Source organism: Meleagris gallopavo, chromosome 5 (assembly GCF_905368555.1).
Source record: "Meleagris gallopavo chromosome 5, MGAL_WU_HG_1.1, whole genome shotgun sequence".
Taxonomy (NCBI): Eukaryota; Metazoa; Chordata; class Aves; order Galliformes; family Phasianidae; genus Meleagris; species Meleagris gallopavo.
Genome location: NC_139408.1, coordinates 47,755,309 through 47,778,799, shown reverse-complemented (window position 1 = coordinate 47,778,799; position 23,491 = coordinate 47,755,309). Strand labels below are relative to the sequence as shown.

The 23,491-nt window shown below is 37.3% G+C and overlaps 1 protein-coding gene and 1 long non-coding RNA gene across 2 annotated transcripts in view; both read left to right on the top strand.

The window, feature by feature from the left end:
- Nucleotides 1–23,491, top strand: part of SETD3 (SET domain containing 3, actin N3(tau)-histidine methyltransferase) — a 53,471-nt gene that overhangs the window by 11,554 nt on the left and 18,426 nt on the right. Inside the window, exons 2-6 of the mRNA XM_085225603.1 lie at nucleotides 4,368–4,477; nucleotides 5,984–6,076; nucleotides 8,981–9,129; nucleotides 10,109–10,181; nucleotides 10,704–10,960. Coding sequence (XP_085081729.1) covers nucleotides 4,375–4,477; nucleotides 5,984–6,076; nucleotides 8,981–9,129; nucleotides 10,109–10,181; nucleotides 10,704–10,960 — 675 coding nt within the window. The 5' untranslated portion in view covers nucleotides 4,368–4,374. The remainder of the gene's footprint in view (nucleotides 1–4,367; nucleotides 4,478–5,983; nucleotides 6,077–8,980; nucleotides 9,130–10,108; nucleotides 10,182–10,703; nucleotides 10,961–23,491) is intronic.
- LOC109367874 (uncharacterized) lies at nucleotides 10,967–22,847 on the top strand. Its single transcript, XR_004159975.2, has 2 exons — nucleotides 10,967–12,919; nucleotides 13,025–22,847. It is a non-coding gene; the product is annotated as an uncharacterized LOC109367874 (long non-coding RNA).

The following is a 23,491-nucleotide window of genomic DNA, read 5'->3' as shown; positions in this document are numbered from 1 at the left end:
TCTTTCAAGGGGAGATAAAAGTGAAACTCAGTGTGAAATAGGAGAAGCTGGCTTGGGGAGTTTTACAGCCTTGTGAAGAAAGAAAGATTACTCAGATGCAGCCTAGACCACAAAAAGTTGGGTGAACATACTGAAGAAAAATCCCTCTTCGTGGTGCTTTTCTTTTAGCTCCAGAAGTATCTGCTCTTGGTTGCTGTCATGGTTCTTTCTATGGTAAAAATCTGGCAGGGGAACAGAAGTATAGAGGGCAAAGGATGAAAATAATAGACTGTAAAAAGAGGCAGAGAAACTTCTCACTATCCCTCTGGGTGAAGATGGATGCTGCCCAACTTTTCTTCATAGAAGCAGGGAGATGCTGGGGAATGTGGCAGCTGTTTGCTTGGGCTGTTGTCTCTGTAGGGTAGATAGCTTGCAGAAAGAAAAGACTGAGGTAGAAGTCCTGTATTTACATTGCATTCAAAGTAGAATGCATTCTTAAGTGGAAATGGTGTGGGCTTTCTACCATCAGTCTTTTTAGTGTTTTTTTTTCCTGTTAGTTTTTGTTACCATTGAAATATTGTAATAATTCAGGTGCTCTTGAAAAGTTGGGGGAAAGGACTGCCTTGTTACAAGCTTACAATTTGAATAAAACTACAGAAACGTGTTGGAGAAAAGGTGCACAGTGAACTGCAATGATACTGTATTTCATAGTGCGTTTGAGACAAGTTTATAGGGGAAATGGAAGAACAAAGGGAAGGGCAGTGCTGGGAGAGGTAATAGCAAGAAGGGGTGAAGCACAACGGAGATGAGAGCGAGAGCTGGAAGGAAAGGCATTGTAACAGCCACTTATTTACTGGGAACATCTAGATTAATACTTTAAGAGAGATGAGAGTGTTAATGTGGTTTCCAAGTGACATGATGTAGGTGGTTTTTACAAGCAAATATAGTGTTCATTGTAAGTGTATAAACTGAATTTTTCTTAAAGATCACAGATATCTTCCTCCACCTACGCTGTTCTTACACTTCTTGATTTCATGCTTTCTATTCACTAAAATGTGTTTATCTTTACCAGCAGTCATAAGATTCAAGTTAAAAACAAAACAAAAACCCAACCCTTGACTCTAGATTGGAAGCAAAAGGCCAAATTCCCATTCAACCTGGTCATATAGAATGTAAAGTGCATTCTCCTGCTTACAGATGGGAGAACTGATATCAGTTGCCTATAGGCACGTCCCTTAAGCCCCTGGATGTTCAATGTATGTTGATACAAGAAGTTTACACACTTCCTTAACAGAAGTAGAGGGGAAAATGACTTAGTCTAGGCAGTCAATTTTGGGGAAAAAAATAAAATTGCAAGCTTGGTTTGTGTACATCCTACTCATGTCAGTACAGCCAAGGAACGTGTCCCACAACCACCTACTGTACTCACCTCCCATTGCTCTTTGCATATCTTGAGAATTTCTTTGTCTTCTCCTTGTCTGCCCTCATCAACTCATGTCTGTCCTTCTAACACCCATTCTGGATTTGCATCCCTCACCTTCTGTGCTGGTGTATGGCAAGAAGATGGGTGGGAACTTACGGAATGAGGGCATAATGTAATTGGCATCTACAACCAAAGGTGATGCAATGTTATGGTATTCCACTGCATTAGAAATATGCTGGCGATCCCTTTGACTTAGTCAGGTAACTCTTGCTGTGGGAATTCCAGACTTGGTGGTTGTTATAAAAGCTCAGTGAAGTTTTGAGTAGCTGGTTTACTGCTTTGTAAACTCAAAAGTAGTGGCTGAAGCAAATGAAGCTTCTGCAGTCACGTCAGTTCTGTCTGCTGGTCATTCTTCCCTCTTCATCTGTCAGCGTGTTGGACATTTTCAATCCAATTTCAGAGTGGAAGAGTTCAAGCATGACGTGGCCAGTTTGCTCAAGGGAAAGCTGCTTTGAGAATAGCATATCTGTTTGGCTTGTTTGCCCAGCAATCAACATGAATGGTGGTAGTTTTGCTCAGTGTGTGTAGATGTAGCCAAACTTACAAAAGATGATGTTGCCCAGTTAGAAGGGGAGGCTTCTGAAGGCAGTGTAGAATTGATGAAGAGCTGTGGAGGGGAACAGAGAGCATTGCAAGAGTTCTGGGATCTCTGGAAAGGTGTGTATAAGACAGAAAGTGGCAGTTTCAGAGTTATTAAAAACTAATATAACATACTTAAAGCTAATACAGTATTTCTTTAGAACGGTTACATTCACTGCTGAACACAATTACAAGTTAGAAGCTTCTAGTTTTACCTAGTGAGTGTGAGGAAGATATCTTTATAGTTTTTAGTTTCTGGTCATAGACTTTTTTCTATTAGACTTAACTGCAGCTGTGTTTTTGTAAATGCTACAATGAACTTTTTGGTGGTCTTGTGAATGGGAAAAGTTGAGATTTTTTTTGTTGATAGTTAGAGAGGAATAATTCTAGTGTTTTTTTCTGCTTTTTTTCCCTTGAAGTACTGTTTGCTAAGATCCATATTCCTGTCATCCATGCTTCACATTGCTTCCATATGGAAATGTGGCCCTGTGATGTGGTCAAGTTGTCACATATCATAAGTATTAACATTTCCTTTCAGAAAGCTAAGTAGTATTTTTATCTCTGTATTTAAAAAAAAAAAAAAAAGACAAACTTATTTTGGGATTTTCATACAGACTTCTCGTGGTTACCTACTAAAGCTGTTAGGTGAACACACTAAAGCTGTAAGTCAAAGGGAGAATATTTTACAGCTCATTAAAATACTATTTGTGTGAGATATGGAAAAAAGTTCAAAGTCTTACACGACACAACTGCTCTTTGACAGCAGTGTTAGGGGGGGAGATGGATCATTTTTGACAGCAGTATTAAAGGGGGAAAAAGATCATTTACACCCATCACTGCTAGTGTTTTGGCATGATCCTTCTTTCCAAGCCAGCTGATACACTATATTTGGAAATGTGGCTGTGTTGTGTATTACCAAGCTTATTCATCATTGCTGTCAGCTTACTCTCTCGTTGCAGAATGATTTCAGGAATTTTAAGCAGTGTGCATTTGAAAGGGAACATGGCATTGCACTTAAAAAGTATTAACCAGAAGACAACAAGAGAAGTGAACTTGGGGGGCAAAAAACAAACAAAAACCCCTCAACTGAAATATGCTACTGCCTCAGATATTTACGAAGTTTGCAATTCATCTCAGTCCTGAAGGCTTTTTTCTCTGCAAATTATGCAGCTACGTTCTGTAGTGCTTTCCCTGCAGTCATACATGTATTGGCAAACAGCATGTCTTTTTATTGCTGTTATGAGGAACAAGTTTGTACTTCCTTTTTTTTTTTTTTTTTTCCTCCCTGAGATGTGGTTTTAATATAAGAAAAAAAAAATCTTAATTTCTGAAATTGTATTTCAAATTAAAAAATATTTTTGAAACTGCCTGTGGGCAGCCTGGTCTGGTAGCTGGCAACCCTGCACATAGCAGGGGGGTTGAAACTAGATGATCATTGTGGTCCTTTTCAACCCAGGTCATTCTATGATTCTATGAAATTCCAGAATCTTCTATAGGATTGGAATTAAACTTTAAAATCTGTTTCACGATCTGCAGATGTGAATTTAAATTACAAAAAGTAGCTTCACAGAGAAAGTACACGCTTATCATTTAGTTCTTGTGTTATCAGGATACTCACCTACTGCTTAAATACGGCAGGTAGCATTGCTTAGCTAAGCTGGTTTTTTCATATGTAATTGGATATGTGTTGTAAATTTTTCAGCCTTGATTTTCTTATCTTGCCCTGTACAAGAGCACATTCAGCTAACGATCATTTTCTAGTCTTTAAAACAACATTCACTTATAATGGTAACATAAATCCCTATCATCATTTAATATTTTTCTTTATATCATATTTGAGAAGCTGTAGTTTACATACTCTATATAAATTCACATGGATATCCTAATGAATATTACCTTCTGCCTTTCTATGACCTGAGGAAGTAACCCGATTTTGTGTTGTGTGTAATAAACTGCTTGTAGTTGTTCCTTTAAAAACTATAAAGGATGTGAATCTGTGGGGTCTTTTCTTACCAGTCTGCACATGAGGGCTTGTCATGGTAGAAGAGATGCTGGAAAATTAAATTATGCAACTCAAGGGAGAACTGATAAAATGAAACAGTGAACTTGAGTTGTTTGAGCCTCTAATCTCTATCTGCTAGGGAGATAAAAGAAGCCTTGTTGTGCCCCCAGACTTCATAGTCTCCATGTCCTCAGGGACAGTCTGTCTCACTCTTGTGTTTAGTATCAGCAGAGGAAAGAATTTTGTTTGTCTTCCTGTCTGTTCATCAATACTGTGTTTGATTTCTCAGTAGTTGGTGATGGTGTGCTCGTTAATCTGTTTTAGTTGGAAGATGGGGAAGAAAAGCAGAGTGAAAACACAGAAGTCAGGTACAGGAGCTGCAGCGACAGTATCTCCGAAGGAACTGTTGAATCTGACTAGTGAGTTGTTGCAAAGTAAGTTTCATTTATTGCCCCTCAGGGAAAAGGGGTGGTGTGCAAAATGATCAAAAATGTTCAATCATTCTCTTGTTAAGACAGTTATTTCATTTTCTCTAAGCAGCCAACCTTGCAACCAATTTCATATACGGGAATGTGTATTTCATAGTACTACATATGCTGTAATGGTAAGAGATATATACATATCATTACTGTACATTACAGTACATGTAGTATATATATTTTACTGTTACAGGTTTATTATGTGTGTATATGCAACACAGCATATTTGGGCAGCTTTTGGCTGTCTCCTCAAGCTTAAACACTCGGTGAGATCAGTTAAACAAAAAACTGCTTGGATTAATTAACACTGCAGCTTTGTTGAAAGCATTTTTCTTGTAAACCTCAAGAATTATACCATTTCTCTTGAGCTTTTGAGTGGAGAAATTAACAATGGAAAGCAGCACTACAACTCAACTGCACCACTACTTTTGTCATAAGTAAAAACACTTATTTTTATCACTGCTTAGAAATCTTCTGCAGAGCTCAGGTCTGGTGTGTCAACCAAAGGTTGTTTCACTTGTTGAGGAAATTGGAGTTTATCCATTATTTCCACAAAACATGGAAAATGGAACACAAATTCATATGATGATGCTAAGATCACACTTGTTACTGTCATTGGCAGCTGTAGTGAAGCTACACCGTGGTTGAAAGCAGATCTGCATTTTCATACCCTGGACATGAAATGTTGCCTTTGAAAAATCAGTTTTCTCTTAGCATTGCTCATAAAGAGGAGACAAGGAGTTGGCAGAGCAGTTTTGTGCTTATGCTACAGTTGGCCTCTGCTTTGCTACCAAAAATAAAATATAGATCTAATTTTCTAAGCAAAGCCAAGTATCAGCTGTTCTTTTTGTCAAGCTTCCATATTTTGTTCAACAGAGAGATTTGCAAATCAGTTGAACAAAGTAATCTTCAGCTGCCCACTTGGATTTATGCAGCTCAGATCCACATGCTGGCATTTAGAACACTGTCAGAAACATTGGATTTAATCTAACACTGAAGTTTGGCTAAGTCTTTCTTTGCTTATCCTTCCAGTATGTATGCATCTTTGAGCATTATATTAACTAGGTAGATCAAACAGATGGACTAGCAAATTCTTCATTTATTGAAGTTAAACTCTGTGATATTGTTATCTGCTTTCATTACAGTAAGAATAATGGCAAGTAGGCTAATGTAAATTGTGATGATTATTGAAAACAAAAGTTATGGTTCTAAATGTCTCTCTTCCTCTAAGCTGATGGAAATAAAATAACTTGGGTGAGTTATACTACGAAAATTTCAAAACTCTCTAGCCATTACATGTCAAAAAACCTGGATGTTTTTAACAGCAGAGATGGTGTTTACCATGCAAACACGTTCAAAGGACTAGTACTAAGCTTCAGGTAAAGATACTGTGAAACTGTGACCTTCTATCTGATGTTAAAATGCATATACTAAATATTTTTGTTTGGCATTTTTTTCCAGAATGCAGCAGTCCTACCCCAGGTCCTGGTAAGGAATGGGAAGAATATGTACAGATTCGTTCACTTGTTGAGAAAATTCGCAAAAAACAAAAAGGTAAGTGTGAAAGACTGTGAGAGATGCTTGGCTCATACAGTACTAATTTGCCCTAAGAATTGTTTCTGTTGACAGCTAAAAGAGAGATTTTGTTGTGGTTATGTAAATATTGTGCCATTCTACTATGTTGGGACAAAAATACTAGTTCTCTTGATATGCAGCTTCTTTGTACCTTTAAGTGTCTTAAATGCTCTGATGAGCATCATCACTGGCATTGGCAATTTTAATATTTGTGTTTATGAATGAGTTCCACAGACAAATGATTTTATTTTTTCCCATAATTAGAAGAGACAGCTTGAGATTGTGGTGAGATGACAATCTGAAGGACTACAGTAAAATGCCATTTGAGAATAATAGGCCTTTTTGATTTCTGATTGTCTAGTCTGCCTTTTTTGCATCTATAAATTGGGACATTTGAAATTAAACTTTATGACTGTTTTAATCTGAATGCTTTACTGGTCGTGAAAATGATTTCTGCATTTAAAATAATGACATCAAATTTAGACAAAATGGAAGTATATAAATATACAAAATAGACATCTATCTGCTATATACCAACCATAAAATTAAGTATATACTTATGATATTACAGTTTAAACTTAGGAAAATTGTCAATAATACTTCATATAATGTATGTTTATTGTTCAGATTAGATCAGTTTGCTTTCACTACGTTCTGCAATAGCTTACTGATCTATTGAAGCTATTTTATAGTAGCTTTGTTTTTATTTGTAAGTAAGTTCTAAAAACTATTTTCCACTTAGTCTTTAATAAAAGTAACCTCTTCAGAGAGTTGTTTTATTGTCTAAGAATTATCTTTTTTTTACTTGAGATTCAGACTGGAAATACCAGAAAATGTCTTTACAGTTTTCTTCCCTAATATTTATGTAGTGAAGAGGAGGGGTGGGGAAAGAGCCAGACTGCATGAAGCTTGAGTGTTTCATGTGTTTGTTTGAAGTAGAAGGCTGTTTAGGAGCTTTAAACATTCTTTTTGCCCCTTTTAAAATATATATTGACTAATGTATAAAACTCTCAGTTCATAAAAGATCTTTTAAACCTCTGAACTGTAGTTATTAGCAGAGGACATATCAAAGAATAAATGATACTGTTTGAGTTACTGCATCCTGTAACTGTGTATTGAACTCGATTCATTCTTTTACTATCCTGTAACTCCTATGAAGTTGTGGTATGTGTCCTGGTTTCTACAATGGAATCCACGTGTTCTGGTTGAGCATAGTTCAGGTTAACAACAGCAGAGTTAGTGTTGGCATGGAGCTTTCCGCTGTATCTCCTGCACCAAGAAGACAGAACTATTTATGGCAAAAATCTGTTGGCAGCAGTAGAATTTGTTAATAGGACATTTTCTTTTTGCCTTGAAAGATGCACGGCCACAACACTATTGCCATACAAATGTCTTCTAATGTACATTTTCACATACACAGTGAGTATGAATAGTATGGTGTCTTTCAGAACTATTTTTTGAATTGAACATAACTAATACTGCACAGTTTTTGAGATTAATATGAGCTTTAGACAATTAGCAATGGCATTGTGAATTGAGGCTGGGAATTTTACGATGTACAGTACTTCATGCTTTTCTCGAATAGGGCAGTGAGTTGCAGAGAGCAAAACTAAAACTCTTCACTTGAAAACGGAGTGTTTTTGTTTTCTAAACTTCTTTGCTTCATGAGCTGAAAAAGGAAATTTTAGAGCTGATTTTTCAGTTCTTTTATCAGTACAGCTACATTTTGTTTAGTGTAGAATTAAATAGTTCTGTAACGTGACTGAATTTTAAATACTGATGAAGATCTGCAGAAGTTATGCAGCTAGCCATATTGGATATGCCTTGCTAGTCTGATCTCTAAATATATTCCACAGAAAATAATTTAATGAAATGAGTATGAAATAAAAGAAAAATGCTAGCTTGGTTAAAAACAAGCAAAATATTGTGTGCCACATTCTCATTGCATTCAAAGCAAATACTTATCAGTATACCTCTTTTATATCATATTGTCAATGATAACCACAGATTTGATTGTTTCTGGAATTTTAAATGCATGATTTCAAGGATAAAACTCTCAAATACATGACTTCTACTTTCTTAAAGCTCTTCTCACATTAAGATTTATTTTACAACTGTGCTTAACCAAAATGTTAACGTGAGTGATTTGCTGATTACATATTTCACTTATAAAATGACCTGAGCATTTCAGGGGGTTTTGAACAATTTTAATTTGGTCTGATTCTAGAATTTGGATTGAAAAGAACTTAGACAAAGAGGTGTGGAAGGATCCAACTGGGAACCATAATGCATAGGTTTGAATCAGATGAAGGTTAAAAGGGAAGCTGAGGAATTGAATGAGACTTGTGATTTCGCTGGTGGACCACGTACCTTTTGGGGAATCAGTGTCTGCAGTTTGGAAGGACTGTGATATATCAGGGGTTGATCAGTTCTTAGTTATTTTAGCAAATCCATGTGCTATATGAAAAAGCCAAGCGTTTTGGATGTGAGAGAAGGAGCTTGAGATCTGCTTATCTTCATTTCCAGTGCTCAATTAATGAAATTTTAACATGTTTCTCCTCAAGACTGTATTAATATGTTGTGGTGATTATGTTTATCAGCAGTATTAAGCCGAGAAATATTTTCACCCTTATTTAAAAAGAGAAGAGGAGAGAAGTTTCATATTTTAGCTCAGCTTTGTTCAAATGGCTGTATTTTTAAAGTGACGAGTAAGCCAGTTTTGCAGCCTTTTGTCTACTATCAAGTAATGCTTAACAGAGGACAGTTTGGAATCAGCTGCTTCCAAGTAGAACTGCTGTGGGATAGCTGAGAGCCTTTATATTGTACTTCTTTATCTTTCTAGATCCTCTTATTTCTGCTTTTTTTAATAAATTTTGTATGTAGGTTTGTCTGTTGTCTTTGATGGAAAACGAGATGACTATTTCCCTGAATTGATAAAATGGGCAACTGAAAATGGAGCATCCACAGAAGGTTTTGAAATAGCTAACTTTGAAGAGGAGGGGTTTGGTTTGAAAGCAACAAGAGAGATAAAGGTGAGCATGTGAACACTTGACTTAATTAGCAGATGATATTTGAAACATAGCTGCTGAGCTCTGGAACATTCATCTTCTTCTGTATTTTGACTGTTGATAAAACTGCTGTTTTGAAAAGCTGAACTGTGTACTTGAGAAATAAAATAGTTAATAAAATTGAATATTACTTCGACTGTTGAATAGTACTGTGAACTTACTGGTCTTTATCCTTGTTTGCCCATAATGTTTGCCTGATTGCTCTTACCTTATTAATGTAGCCTGCTCACATACTTTCTAACTCCTCTAGTATCTTCTTTCACATTACTTTTAAGCACTGGTCTTTTTGCCTCACGGAGGTACTTGTGATACTTACTTTCTAGTGAATTTGGGGGGGAAAAAGATACAAAACAAAATCCTGATACTGAATATCTTTCAATCGTCAGGTAAGGAAAGTAGATGCGTACAGTTAGCTAACTACTGAAAGGTAAGCATTTAAGCTGTTTTTTTTACAGCTGTCTCCCATCTGTAAAATGGAGGATGGGAAGAGACAATCAGCAGCTGTAGAAAGAATGTTGAAAAAGGAGTCTTGTGTTCGCTCTAGGGCTTCAGCGGCATGTACTTAAGACTAGTACCACTGATTGATAAGGATTAAAATCTCAAAACATTTCTCCTAAAATCAGAGGCATTGGAAAAGATTACTGAGAAAAAGTATGATCACACAGTTAATAGCAGTATAATGGATATTGTACATTTTGAGGTTCACATGTTGGTATCTAGAAAGCAAAGCACTTTATTTTGCAATATACATATCTTTGTTTTGTGTAATGCAGATACGGACACTTCAGTTTTTGCAATGTTTAATTTTCAGTGAAAGAGAAGGAAGAATTTTGCAAAATAATTTTTATTAAAAAAGAAAAACTGGAATTTAATGATGCATACCTAACACTTGACATGTCATATAAATGTTAACTGACCCTCTACTTGTTTTTTCTTTCTGTAGGCTGAAGAGTTATTTCTGTGGGTACCTAGAAAACTGTTGATGACAGTTGAGTCAGCTAAAAGCTCAGTATTAGGTAAGATATTAAGGAAGTTCTTAAGTAAGAAGTTTGAGATCATTAAATTTAAATCTCTTATTTAGCAGATCTACTATACCACAGGACTTGATTACCTTCACCATCAGGGTTGGCATATCCAGAAGCTTGAACATAGTGGAAAAAATTTCTGTTTCTGGCTGAGCACACTGGGTGTATTTGATATTCTAGAAGCATGTGTATTACTTTGAGCACATTATGTAGCTAGTACAGTGTTCTGTGGATAGTGTATCATGCAGTTTCTACAGTACTGCCAGTTGAAATGTTCTCAGACACTAAATATTTTTCTAGCTTCATGTCTTCTACCATATGATTGTATGACGTGTTTACTCAAATAACTTGTTGCAAAATAAAATGCAAGTGGCCAAATATTTTAGAAAGCTGAAAAACTCTTCTTGGTTGAGAATTCTTACTTGTCATTTCAGAATTTTAACTTAAAGTGAGTGTAAGGTGATGTTTTCCATGGCTTGTTAATTTAGTGCCTCACCTTTCTGATTAATTCAGGTTCCTTGTATTCTCAAGATCGAATTCTACAAGCCATGGGCAATATAACATTGGCATTCCATCTTCTTTGTGAGCGAGCCAATCCCAACTCTTTCTGGCTGCCCTACATCCAGACTCTCCCCAATGAATACGATACTCCTCTCTACTTTGAAGAAGATGAAGTGCAGTATCTTCGGTCAACTCAGGCCATACATGATGTTTTTAGCCAATATAAAAACACAGCCCGACAATATGCTTATTTCTACAAAGTTATTCAGGTAAGCATCTTAAATATAGTAAATAGTATAGTTCATCTCATGATTGAAAAAGGTGTGAAAACAGTGATGCTTAATAATAGAGAAAGCGTATTATTCTTAAAAGGTTTGAATCACTGAAGGAAATTCCTGCTGTTTTTTTTGAACTGCTGTTTAAAAATTTGCAGTTCAGTATGTTTATGAATATATAAGTATGTATTTAGCTGATTAAGAGAAGTGGTTACTGCCCTTTGTTTGACATTGTTGAGATTTCTCCTGGAACACTGTACATTCTTGGGTCCATAACACAAGAACATTGACAAACTGGAGTGAGCGCAGAGCAGAGCTAAGACCTCACTTGTTTTAGCCCTTTTTCTGTGCAAGAAGAGACACAGGGAACTAAACTTGTTCAATTTGAGGAGATAAGGGGAGGTCCAATTATTGCTTTCAATTTTTCCTTCTGCTAGCCAGATTCCAGAAGTTTCCCTGTGAGTAGCTGGGCTCAGTGGCCTCCAGAGTTCTCATACAACTTGTTCCTTTGATTCATTGAAAGATGTAGTTTACAGTAATCAAAGCAGAAACATAATTTTTAATTGATGGAAGATAATATTGTGTACGTAGCCTTTCCAATGACTGTGGTTTACCTGTAGTTTTCCCTTCTATTTAACATAATAATTTTGATTGGTTTTAAATACATAACCACATCTGGTAACAATTTGAGTGTAGAGAGCCTGTGAGATTCTTGAACTATTAAATAATGATTTAAATTGAGCTTTTAAGATAGAACTGTTACTCTGACTGTCTTGATATAATGTTGTAGGGGAATAGTGATGTGTTGTTGTTAGGGTCAGATTCAATGTCCAACCATCCAAAGCTTGTTGTGTCTGTGTAAAAAACATAAATGAGGCGTACTGAATTTCCACAGATGCGCAGTCTAGAGAGAAGGTTTTTTGACCATAGGAGAGGTCAGAAAACACGGAACAGTTATGTTCTCCTGTAACATTATCAGAGTAACATTACTGAATTCTTCTAACTGCTCTTCATGGTCTTGCAATACTTAATCAGATAGCTAATCTGTGGTTAGTTCTACCAACTTCCTAGCACTATTGCAGCAGCACTAGTCAATGTGAGAAGTTATATGATCAGAACAGTAAGAAAAAAATACGCAGTTCTGCAGAGAAATGAGATCTAGGATTACACTCCGGCTTGGGTCTGCTGTGTGTCCAGTCCTTCTGAACATCTTCTCAGTGATTGAAGTGATTGATGAATGTATATTAATTGATACTAAGGTGATACAAACAACTTAGGATGTTTATAGAATACTGTGATGTAATTGCATGCCACGTATTATGTGGGAAAAGAGCTTGAATGTTTGACAAAATGTTTTTTGCCCATCTGTTTAAGGATGGCAAATTTATTCTATTTCTCTTATTATTTCTTAAAGCTAGTCAAAGATAATTTGTATACCATTTAAGCTAATGTCATCAAAGCAGTGTTTCACTAAATAATTCATATTTGGTATCAAGAGCCATACTGTTGATTGTTACGGTAAGAGGAGCTACAGTTTAAGCAAAGAAAATAACGTAAGTAGGATGACTTCAGAGGCAGACTGTCTTTGGAAACCTGATGATGATTTTCTGCATGTGTAACAAGCTTTTAATAGTCTGTACTCTTGCATTTTCTGTGTTATCAATTACATTGAAACTGGTATGGTACTTCACAGTCTGCCCTTGTGGCTTGACAGTCAAGAGTGAAAATTGTATTCTGCATTGCATTAAACATGGCATAACAAGCTGGTCAAAAGTGGTTCTCCCACTGTATTTAGCATTGATGCGGCTTCTTCTGGAATATTGCATACAGTTCTGTGCTTCACAACTCAAAAAGGATGTTAGGATACTTGAAAGCATCAAAGCTGATACTGATGGCAGCAAACCTGGTTAAAGAGCTGGAAGATGTCCTGTGAGGAGCGGCTGAAGACACTGGGTTGGTTAAGTAGAGAAAAAGAGACCTCATTGCTTTCTCTAACTTCCTGAGGAGGAGAAGGGCAGAGGGAAGTGCTGATCTCTTCTCCTTTGTATTGGTTGACAGGACACACTGGAATGGCTGAAAGCAGTAAGGTTCAGACTCGGCATCAGGGGAAACTTTACCAGGAGGTTAGTTAGACACTGGAATATGCTTTCTAGAGAGGTGATTGATGCTCTCTGCCTGTCTATGTTTGAGGCATTTGGATAATGTGTTCTTAATGACACGTTTTAAATTTGGGTCAGCCCCAAGATAGTTTGACAGTTGATCTTGATCCTCGTAGGGTCTCTTCCAACTGAAACTGTTCTATTCTGATACTTTTGAAACCAGTATAGTTCAGCTTCATCTGCTGTAATGGATACCTTTGTGGAAATAGTTTTTAAATACATTATGTTCTTCTCTTTAGACTTTTTATTCATATACCAAAGAAAAAAAAATAGTATGGTAGCATTGTCTTTCACATGAAATATTAAACATACAGGTTCTGGTCATTTGTGATTTAAAAAAAAAATCTATACCAAATGTTTCTTAACCTCCTGACAAATACTTTTTGCATAATATATCTACTATTTTAAACTTAACATGAGCATGAACATGGATCAAATAGGAATCATGTGTTTTATTTACTTGTTCTTTAGAAACTTGAGTAGTAATATTTACTGGGTAAACATTAGGTACCTTCTGATTATTTGGTGCCGTGCTAGGTAACCACAGTTTCAACTGAATACTTCCTTACTAGTATTCAGTAAAAATGTCACATTGGAAAGATGGATAGATTTATCCAGGACTGCCAAGTGAATGTACTAAGTAGAAATCAGTGCTTTTGATGAAAAGTAATGGGAAAGTTTTAATACTACTTGATCACTGTTTCTACTCTCAAAAATAAAAGCTTACAATGTTTGAAATAGTGAAGAAAACAGTGCACAAGGTGCCTCCTTTTTTTCCCTAAAACAAAGTATCGCTTTCATTATTCGGGAAAAAGAGAATTTTTGTATCATGTTGCATGCACTCTTATTTTATAAACAAATTTGACTGAAAAATAATAGTATGAAGGGTAACGTGTTGTTTGGAAATTCAAGAACATATGGAAAAGGGAAAAAGTGGTGAAAAAGATTCATCATGAAAATGAAAAGAAGGCAAAGCAGAACTGTTTTTTTAAGAAGGGCAGAGCACTCCACAAGCTTTATGAAAGTGAACATGAGACTTTTGTGTACCATTTCATTCAGTACTGCTACATTCGAGTAAGCATTTTAAGGAAAGCTGGTGCTTGTAACCAGAATTTTGATTCTCCTTCAGGTGTGCAGTCTTAGTGTTTTTTTTAAACATTTTAAATATCCATTTTGCATTACAGAAATCTTATATTTGCTTTCTTGATGGTTTGTTTTACCACAGGAAATAAAGCAATAGAATCTTGAAATAAGAGGCTTTTTTTAATATCTAGAGACACTAAAAAAGGGATTAAGTTGTGAACTCAGAATATTTAAAGTACTCTGCAGAATTTTTAGTCTGCAAAATGTCTCTAATGACTAGGGGAAGAAAAGGGTTAAACCATTTAAGTGCTTCATTGTCTTTCCATATAGGATTGCTAGACTGTTATTAAAATAATTCTGTTTCTGATACATGTGCAGATTTAAACAACTTGACAAGTGCTGGTCTGTTTTATTTCACTACCTTGTCAGCAGTGGTGGATTTCTCAGAGCACTGTAGTTCTAACTCTTTCTCAAAGTGATTAGTCCAGATACACATGAAGAATGGGCAGATTTATGCATTTCACAGCTGTTGCAAGCCAAACTGTGGTCTGGTTTGATAAGCAGAAACAGGTGTGATGTTGAGTAGACAAAAATAAACCTTTGAGCATGTTAGCCAGGGTCTATAAACCACACTGACACCTTTCTAAATGTATGTAATTTGATAACTGAAAAATAGTTGAAAGTTCTTGCAGATGTGCCTTAAAGGTGTATTTAGCCTCTGCATTGCTATCAAAATACAGCAAATGGTCAAAGGAGTACTTTCATCATAGCAGATTCATAGTTCTGAGTTTTTGTAGTTTATTCCAAAGTGGAGTTTAGTAAACTGCAGGGTTCTCTTTTCCCTGGGAAGGTACGTGTGTGACTTTCATTAACATTTATGGGCACATAATAATGGGCATAGTGAAGGGTGAATAGAGTCCAAATATTTATGGCTTCATATTTTAAAAATATATATATTGTAGGTTGAAATGTGGTATAATAAGCACAAGAGGGAGCCATATAGTTTACAGACATTCATAGTAAGATTATATTTGTAAAGAAAATAAATGCTTTGAGCCTTTAAAAAAAAAAAAAAGTATGCAGTGGTTTTCCTGTTTTACTTTTTCTCACAGCTGCACCTGGATGACTGTTTGTAGTCTACTAAAGAGAAACTTTTGTAAATCAAAACAAGACGTGGAATGCTCCTAGAGCAGATGGAAGTACCACAATACTATTTAATCATTTTGGACACTGCAAATGTTGTTCCTGTTGAACTCCACGTGGTTGCTGATTGCCCAGCCCTCTAATTTGGCAAGGTCTCTCTCCAAAGCCTCAAAGGAATTAACAGCTCCTCCCAGTGTAGTGTTGGCTGCAAACTTACTTAGTGCATCTTCAAGTCTTGTATCCAAGTCATTGATGAAAGCAAAGTACCATTTCTATATTCCAGAAGGGCAGGAAGGAGGACCTTGGGAAATACAGACCATAGTGGAAGGACTAATCGTGGAAATAGCATAAATTCACAAGTGGAAAATAAGGCTTGACTAACCCAATAACCTTCCATGCTGAAATGACTGGCTTGCTAAACAATGGGTGGGTAGTGGATATTGTCTGTATGGAGTTCAGTAAGGGTTTTGATGCTGTCTCCTATTAGACCTTCATGGAAAAAGAACCTGTTGGAGTATGGGCTGGATGAGAAGACTGGGTGGTAGAGTGAGAACTGGCTGAGCCCCTGTATGGTTGTAATGAGTCCAACAAAGTCCACTTGGAGGCCAGTGTACCCCAGGGGTCAGTACTGTTTCAGTGCTGTACAACATTATTAATAAATGTCAGGAAGAAAAAATTCAGTTGGAAGGGACCTACAAAGATCATCGTGCCTAACTGCCTCGCTGCTTTGGGACTAACCAGAAGTTAAAGCATGTTATTAAGAGTGTTACCCAAATGTCTCTTGAACACAGTCGTGGAGCATCAACCACCTTTAGGGAGACTGTTTCAGTGTTTGACCATGCTCACAGTTAAATTTTCCCTAATATCCAGTCTGAACCTCCCCTGATGCAGTTTTGTGCTGTTACTACATGTCTTGTCATCAGTGACTAGGGAGATGAGTCTGCGATCTCCTTCTCTGCTTCCCCTCATGAGGGAGAGAAACAGTGAGCAACTCTGCCTCCTTTTCTCCAACACAAAACAAGATTGTTCTCAATCTCTCCTTGTTGGATGTGGCCTTTTTATTACCTTTGTTGCCCTCCTCTGCACGCATTCAAGTATCTTAAACATCCTTTTTATTTTGTGGGACTGCACACAATATTCAAAGTGAGGCTGCACCAGCAGTAAATATGGAGGGAATTACCTCTTTTTGAGCAGCTGGCTGTGCTGCGTTTAATGAATTCTAAAGCGCAGCTTTCATCGTTTGCTGCTAGGGTGTGCTGCTATCTCATGCTGAGACTGCTGTAACCAGGTCCCTCTCTTCCTGAGCCCTCCTTTCACATGTGTTCACCATTACTCTGTTCCAGGTGCAGAACTCAGCACCTGTGTTGAATTTCATTTTGATACTTGCCCAATGTTCCAGACTATCTAAATTCTTCTGTGAGGTCTCTGTTCCCTCCAGGGACTTAGCAGCACCTCCTTGTTTAGTGTCATCAGCAAGTGCACTAAGGATGTGTTCAACTGCTATAAGTTCATTGATAAAAATCTTGAACAAAACCAGCTCTAGAGCTGAGCCCAGGGGAATGTCACTAATGACTGGCCAGCAGCCAGGTGATGGGGCACAGAGTGCCCTCAGCAAATCTGCTGATGACACAAAATGGGAGAAGTGACTGAAGCACCAGAGGGGTTGCACTACCATTCAGAAGGAATTTAACAGACTGGAGAAATAGGCTGACAGGAACTTCATAGGTGATCTGTGAATGTGCTTGGGGCCAAGTTGAACACGAGCCAGTAATTTGTCTTTGCTACGGTGGGCCAGTGGTGTCCTGGGCTGCATTAGAAGTGTTGGCAGCAGTGTGAGGGAGGTGATCCACTTGGCAGATAGGAAGCTTGGTCTGAACATCAGGAAATACTTTTTTACTATGAGGGATGACTGAGCATTGCTTCTCTGCAGTTGCCCAGAGAGGCTGGGATCTCCAACCTTGGAGAAAGTCAAATGATATCTGGACGTGGTCCTGGGCAATCTGCTCAGGTTGTCCCTGCTTAAACAGGGAGGTTGCACCAGATGAACCCAGAAGTCCCTTCTCATCTCCACCATTCTGAGTCTGAAGCTAGGACCGTTCCTCATTTGGCTAATTTGGCCATTTGGGTGAATGGAATAATGCTGGAAATACCTGTTGCTCAAACCGTAACCTGTTGCACTTAAGCCATAGCACAACTCTTTAAGTAATTTGTAGCAAAACCTTTAAAAATATGTAATAACATAAAGAAAATTAGCATTTGTTTGTAAAGAACTTGTAACTGTATGTATTTTAATAGCTGGCTCTAAATTTAGAAGTAATGTCAAGGTCCAGGTGCTTGCAAACAGCTACCTTTTTGTAACCTGGTAGAGACAAAGGGTTCTTGTTGTGGATTAAATTAATTCAGTCATGCTTTCATTACGTATGCATTCTTCTTAACTTGTTAAACTGTCTTGCTTAAAAGAAATGTTAACTTAGTTAGGAAGCAGGTTTTCCTTCTTGCCAGTAAACTGAGGTGCCTTTAATGAAGTAAAAGTTAAAGTACAGTGTATCCTGCCAGAAGGTTTTTCTGGCCAGTAGAAGTTAACTTATTAAGAAATGCCAATGACAGGATCTCCTTTCTCTAACTTACTCTTGCATAAGGATAGCGTAAAAATCAGTGAATAAAGAATGATTGTCAATTAATAAGTAAGAATTTCAGAGTTAAGCTGACTGGATAAAGCCAGTCTTGCTTTATTTCTCCATACTGTTTCTAATCTATGCTATTCTAATAATATTAATAAATATTAATAAATATTAATAAAAATATAATTCTAATAATGTGTGTGATTTTCCAGGTCAGTGTCAAGTAGAATGTCTGGTCTCACTCTGTACTTAGCTTTAAGATACAGCCATTTAACTTTCAGGTGTTAAATAATGTTTGAGTTAAATGCAGACAAATATACTAACTTATAAAATGCTCTATTCAAGCAAATGTTTGGATGTTGGGTTTTTTTGTTTTTTGTTTGTTTGTTTTGTTTGTTTGTTTTGTATTGGTATAATAGATACAGAGTATTTTAATGCTTCTACAGAGTTTAATACGCAGCCAAAAGTAAATGTATTTGGAAACAGAATACAATTTTGATCACGTAGCAGCCAATCCTCAGAACTCTGTTTTTTCTCTCATTTAATTTATACTCATTGGCATGCCAATCAAACAGTTTTTTTTTCAGAAGTAATGTCAATGTCACTGGAAAAAAAAAAAAAAAGGCACTGTTGTAAATTCTGTATCTTTCCCCTTTATTTACTTATCTGCTATAAATGTCAACCATAGGAGAGATTTAAAATTTAATTGTGTGGGCAGCTACAGAGGTATGATAGTGTTGCTATTTATATTTGCTTTGTCCAAATTTCAGCAGCTGAGTTGTTCTGCTTGATCAATAATAAATCAATAGTCAGTTAATGATGGAATATATTTATGCTTTTCTGTGTTTTTCATCTCTGTAAGGGCCAAAATATTGTATTAATCTGTTTTGCTGGCAGCAAACTGAAGATCGATTGTTTGCTTGTACTGTACCATTCAGTGTATTTACTGTAAGGTGGTTTAGACTTTGCAAACCTGGGCCAATTTCCTGATATATATATTTATGTGTGTGTGTGTAATGTGTGTATATATATATATATATATATATATGTATGTGTGTTTTTTTTTAATGTCACTTCTGGTATATCCCACTCCTGGCTATGGTGACAGTAACAGCACATCCAAGGGCTTTGTTGGACCATTCCTGTGGCCTCTCCTCTCTATGAGAGAAGCAGCTGCAGGCTTTGCTGGCTTATGTGTGTCTAAATTTGTCTTGGCCAGATGAAGAGCTCAAGACCTTGCAGGGGTGGGAGGGCTCCTTCCTTCTTCCTCCGTTCCCTCCTTGCCTCCCACCGGAGCATGGCGACAGCTTTGGGCTTTGAGCCAGCCGGACACAGGAGGAGGTGTTGGGCTGTTTGGGCAGCATTTGCTCCTCAAACAGCTGTTCCCTAGCTCCTCCAAGGAAAAGGTGGCAGGCCATATGGAGGCATCCTGTGGTCCAGATTCAGCCGATGGGTGCCAGTTGGACCGTGCTGGCCTAGATGAAAATGCAGGCACATCCTACGTGGTGTCTGTTATTTTTTAACAGCCAGAATGTTTTAAAATTGGATGGGGACAAGGCAGGATAAAATATATCTTTCGGTTTGGATGTGGATCTCATCTTTCTTTGGACATTTGTGGTTAAGATCAAATCAGTAGGTTTTAATTTATTTTATATTCTGAATGGTTTGCATTCATTTGTGATCTATATCATTTACTAGCCTAAATGCCCTCTTTCCTCTAGAGAAACAGAGATGTACTTCAAAGTTTATATGCCAGCACTAAGCAAAATGCGTTTCTGCACAGTTTAAACCACATTTGGGAGGAATAATACGTTTTCTTGTTAGTCTTGTGGTCTTTAAAGGCTTTTTTTATTTTTTGAAGATAGGGTTCTCAACCACCCTCCTGGTTGAGAATGCAGATAAGCAACTGTTTTTACAGCCAATAGCATGTAGAGCCTTTTTTGTTTTTCTGTTTGCTTTTCCATTATTTGCTTTTATTCCTATTTTTTAACCAAGTTGCACTTTCTGGGGCAGTTGAGTTTATCCCCAGAGATGCTGCCTGTGTCTTTTGTGGAAGTGAGTGCCTCAGTAGACACCGAAAGATCATCATGCACTTGCAAGTATACTTTCTCATATAAAGTTTGTACTTAATGTGCAGATTTAATATTTTTCCTGATATAACAGCAGTTACAAATGTTCCATAAATTTAAAATATGATAACAAGCTGAGGTTTCTTAGAATGGAATACTCAAAGGATGTATTCTTTAAGCACTACAAAATTATACAGGGGACTTATCTTTGTTAAAATTAGTAATTTAACTAAATTACAAAGTGGATTATCCTCTTCAGTCAGACTCAGTGCTAATACTCCACACAGTAGGAGATTGATATGTTGCTAAGTAAACCAAAGTTTATTTTCTTGTACTATCGCTTGAATGTAACTTGAAGAGGAAGTGATAAGTTTTTAGTTTTGTATGTCTGCTATAGTCCCAGTACAACTGGCTCCAGGACTTAGCCTCTCCAATATGCGGTGTCCCTTGTGCAGTACAGTAGCTTAGTTATCATGGTCTGAACTGCCACAAAAGTGGTCACTAGTAGGATTTACCTGGGAACTTGAGTAGCTGATTCACAGGTGCCAGAGCACTGTCCATACTGTGTAATGTTAATGCTTGTTAGAAGAGGAGCGGTGGTGAGTAGGAAGTATTGTCCCTGACTTCCTGAAGCAGTTCACTTCAGGCTTTCCATCAAAGCATCTTATTTGTGGTCTGTGATTCAGTGAATCAGTAATGGAGGTTTGTGATGAATTTGAGCATGAAGCATCATTATCTTGCACTAGATAAAATGAACAAGGTAAACTTTGAACTTCAGGCGGAGTCTAAAGAGTAAATAAGTCCCCATATGCAGACGTAATAAAGTTTCCTCACAAAGGTCTGTAGCTGTCTTACTGTAACTGCATGAAGAACTACAGTCAGACTCTGTCAATCTCAGGCTCAGCACGAACACAAGACATGTTTCGTGAGGCCATTTACCAAAGGAGGTATAGGCTTAGTGCATCTGAGGGGTGACTGGGGGGCTGCCTCATTGTGAAACAAGCCCATTCTCACCCTGTTTGCTCTCCTCTTCATTCCTTCAGCCCCTGGGGATCTGCATTTAGCTCTGTGAGGGGACAGGAAAAGACAGGAAAAGGTAGAGGAAACTTGGTCACTATTTTGTGTCATAACTAATTGGCTCTTATTTGGGAAAAGATAAAGAAATATCCTGTATTTCGTGAAGTGGATGTTAAAAAGTCAGTCACTGTCTTGCCTCCATTTAATAAAGTACCTGCAGGTTTGTAAGCAGGATACTGGTTTGCTGTTGTTTGAAAATGTTTACTGTGTCTTCTGTCAAACAGTAGTGTCCATTTTGCATATGAGATGGGTTGTTGGTCCTTCAGGCACTCTAGTTAGTAGCTGATGTCATGGTTGAGCTGTCTGTTATGCCGCCGCTTTCTCATCAACTAAGCACAATTTTTTTTTCAGGTAGAAGGTACAAAAAAATAGATGCTTCAGTTAAATTCCATTGCACCAGGAGGAGTCATTCTAGTCTGCTTCCGCTACACGAATCCCATAATAGTGTGGAACAGTGCTTTCTTGTGTATATATTGGCAGAAAGTAAATAAAAATTGCTGACATAAAGAATAAGCAAGACTGTTACTTAGATTTAGTAAGTTTCAGTCCTGCGATACATCTTTAATTTTAGGATTAGATTTTGTGGAGTAAGATTGTCTTTCTTCCATAAGAAAAATCATGCAACAGTGTACATTTGTAGATCTAATTCCTAATGCTTAATGAATCAGGCTGTTTGAAAATTCCAAAGCATGCCTCTGTAGTTATAAAATGTTATTACAAAGTAAAATAATCTTTAGCTTTTTCTCCTATCCTGTATGGTGAACTGGCTTTCCCTTGTTAGGTTAGGCAACATACTTCCAATGGAAAAAAAGAACTCTTGTTTCCCTGTAGATCACTAGGATCCTCCGTTCTGAATTCTTTATTTTACTTAGCTTTAGGGCAGTTAAATCCTCAGCTGCTCCACAGAGAGGAGTTTCTCTTCAAGGCTGCTGCTTCAAAGGATTTCCAGAACTAGGAAAGGGACAGTAACCAGCAAATGCTGACAGATCTTCCTGCTTCTGGCCCTGAAAGTGTGTGTGTGGTGTGTGTTTGTGTTTTCATACACCTACACATTGGCCCGAAACCATCAAGTAGCATCCAAGGCTCATAACAAAATCTCCCCGTGCTAATGAGTACACTGGAAAGAGGGGAGAATCTGTAAAGAAGAGGAGGAAATAAATTGTTTGGTCAAAAGGAACAAACCCTTGGGCTTTTTGTTCAAAGGAATTACAGTTAACAGGGTGGAAGCTTAAACTGTTTTTGGCTTTAACTTGGTTTTGAGTACTCTTAGTGTTTTAGTTCGGGGTTGCTGGGGTGGGGAGTGATATCTTCAGTATAATCTCAGCACTTGATATGATGCTTTCTCAACATAGAAATGGAGCTGTTTCTACTTTAGCAGTGCACAAGAGGTTCTTGAGAATATTGAAATCTGATTTAGTAATATTGATACACAGATTGTCTGTTACTTTTCCTTGGACTTGTGTGTACTCGAAACGTCCTTCACAGAAGTTCAACCACCTATGTATTTATAAACACATGAAACTTATTCATGGGTCTGTCACTACTTGAAGGATGTGTTCAGTGTTGAGTTAAAATGCAGAAAAGTGATTTAAACAAGGACTGTTTTCTAGTTAGGTATTGCAGTAGAGTAGTAGATTACTCAGGTGGGCGGCTTATCTCAACTTAGAGGTGGTGTCTTCCAAAAAAATGAAAGAAAAAAAAAGAACAAAAAAAAAAAAAAAAAAAACAACTCCATTCACTTTGATTATATCCAGTGATTCTATTATTTTTTTCTTCTTCATGAGATGGAAGGGCTAATTGTACAAAGAAATATGCTGGCCAATATGTCTTTGCACATATATCAATTATTTCCACGAAACGTAGCAGCATACATATACGTGCAAATTTAACACTTTGTAAACTTACTCTAGTTCTGCTTTTACCCAGAAGCTTTATTGCATGTTACAGTAATAGGACTTGTACACAGCATCACTTGGTAAAGAAGCAGATATTAAGCTCCTTTTAATGGCAGTGCCTTTGTTGAGATTGGGAGCTCTGATAAATGAGCTTTGGCATTTCATGATTGAATGGGGTAAGGGGTGTAGTCTCTAATAGTCTGCCCATTCTTGTACAGGAGGTTAATGCTTGTGTAGGCTGGATAGCAGGAGTGAGGTTGTGATGGTTTCTCGGCTGGAAAGGCACCCACCCTTTCTACATCTAATCCTTCATCCTGTCCAAATAAAAATAAGCCCCCTCAAAAGTGGAGGAGTCATCTAACGTCTAGGTTGGGATATGAGAATCATTAATCTTCTAAAGCCCGTCCAAAAACATGATGAGGAAATTATTAGTGTGAAGGCCCCTCTGGGGCCATCAGGAGTTGTGCTTTCTCGTGCA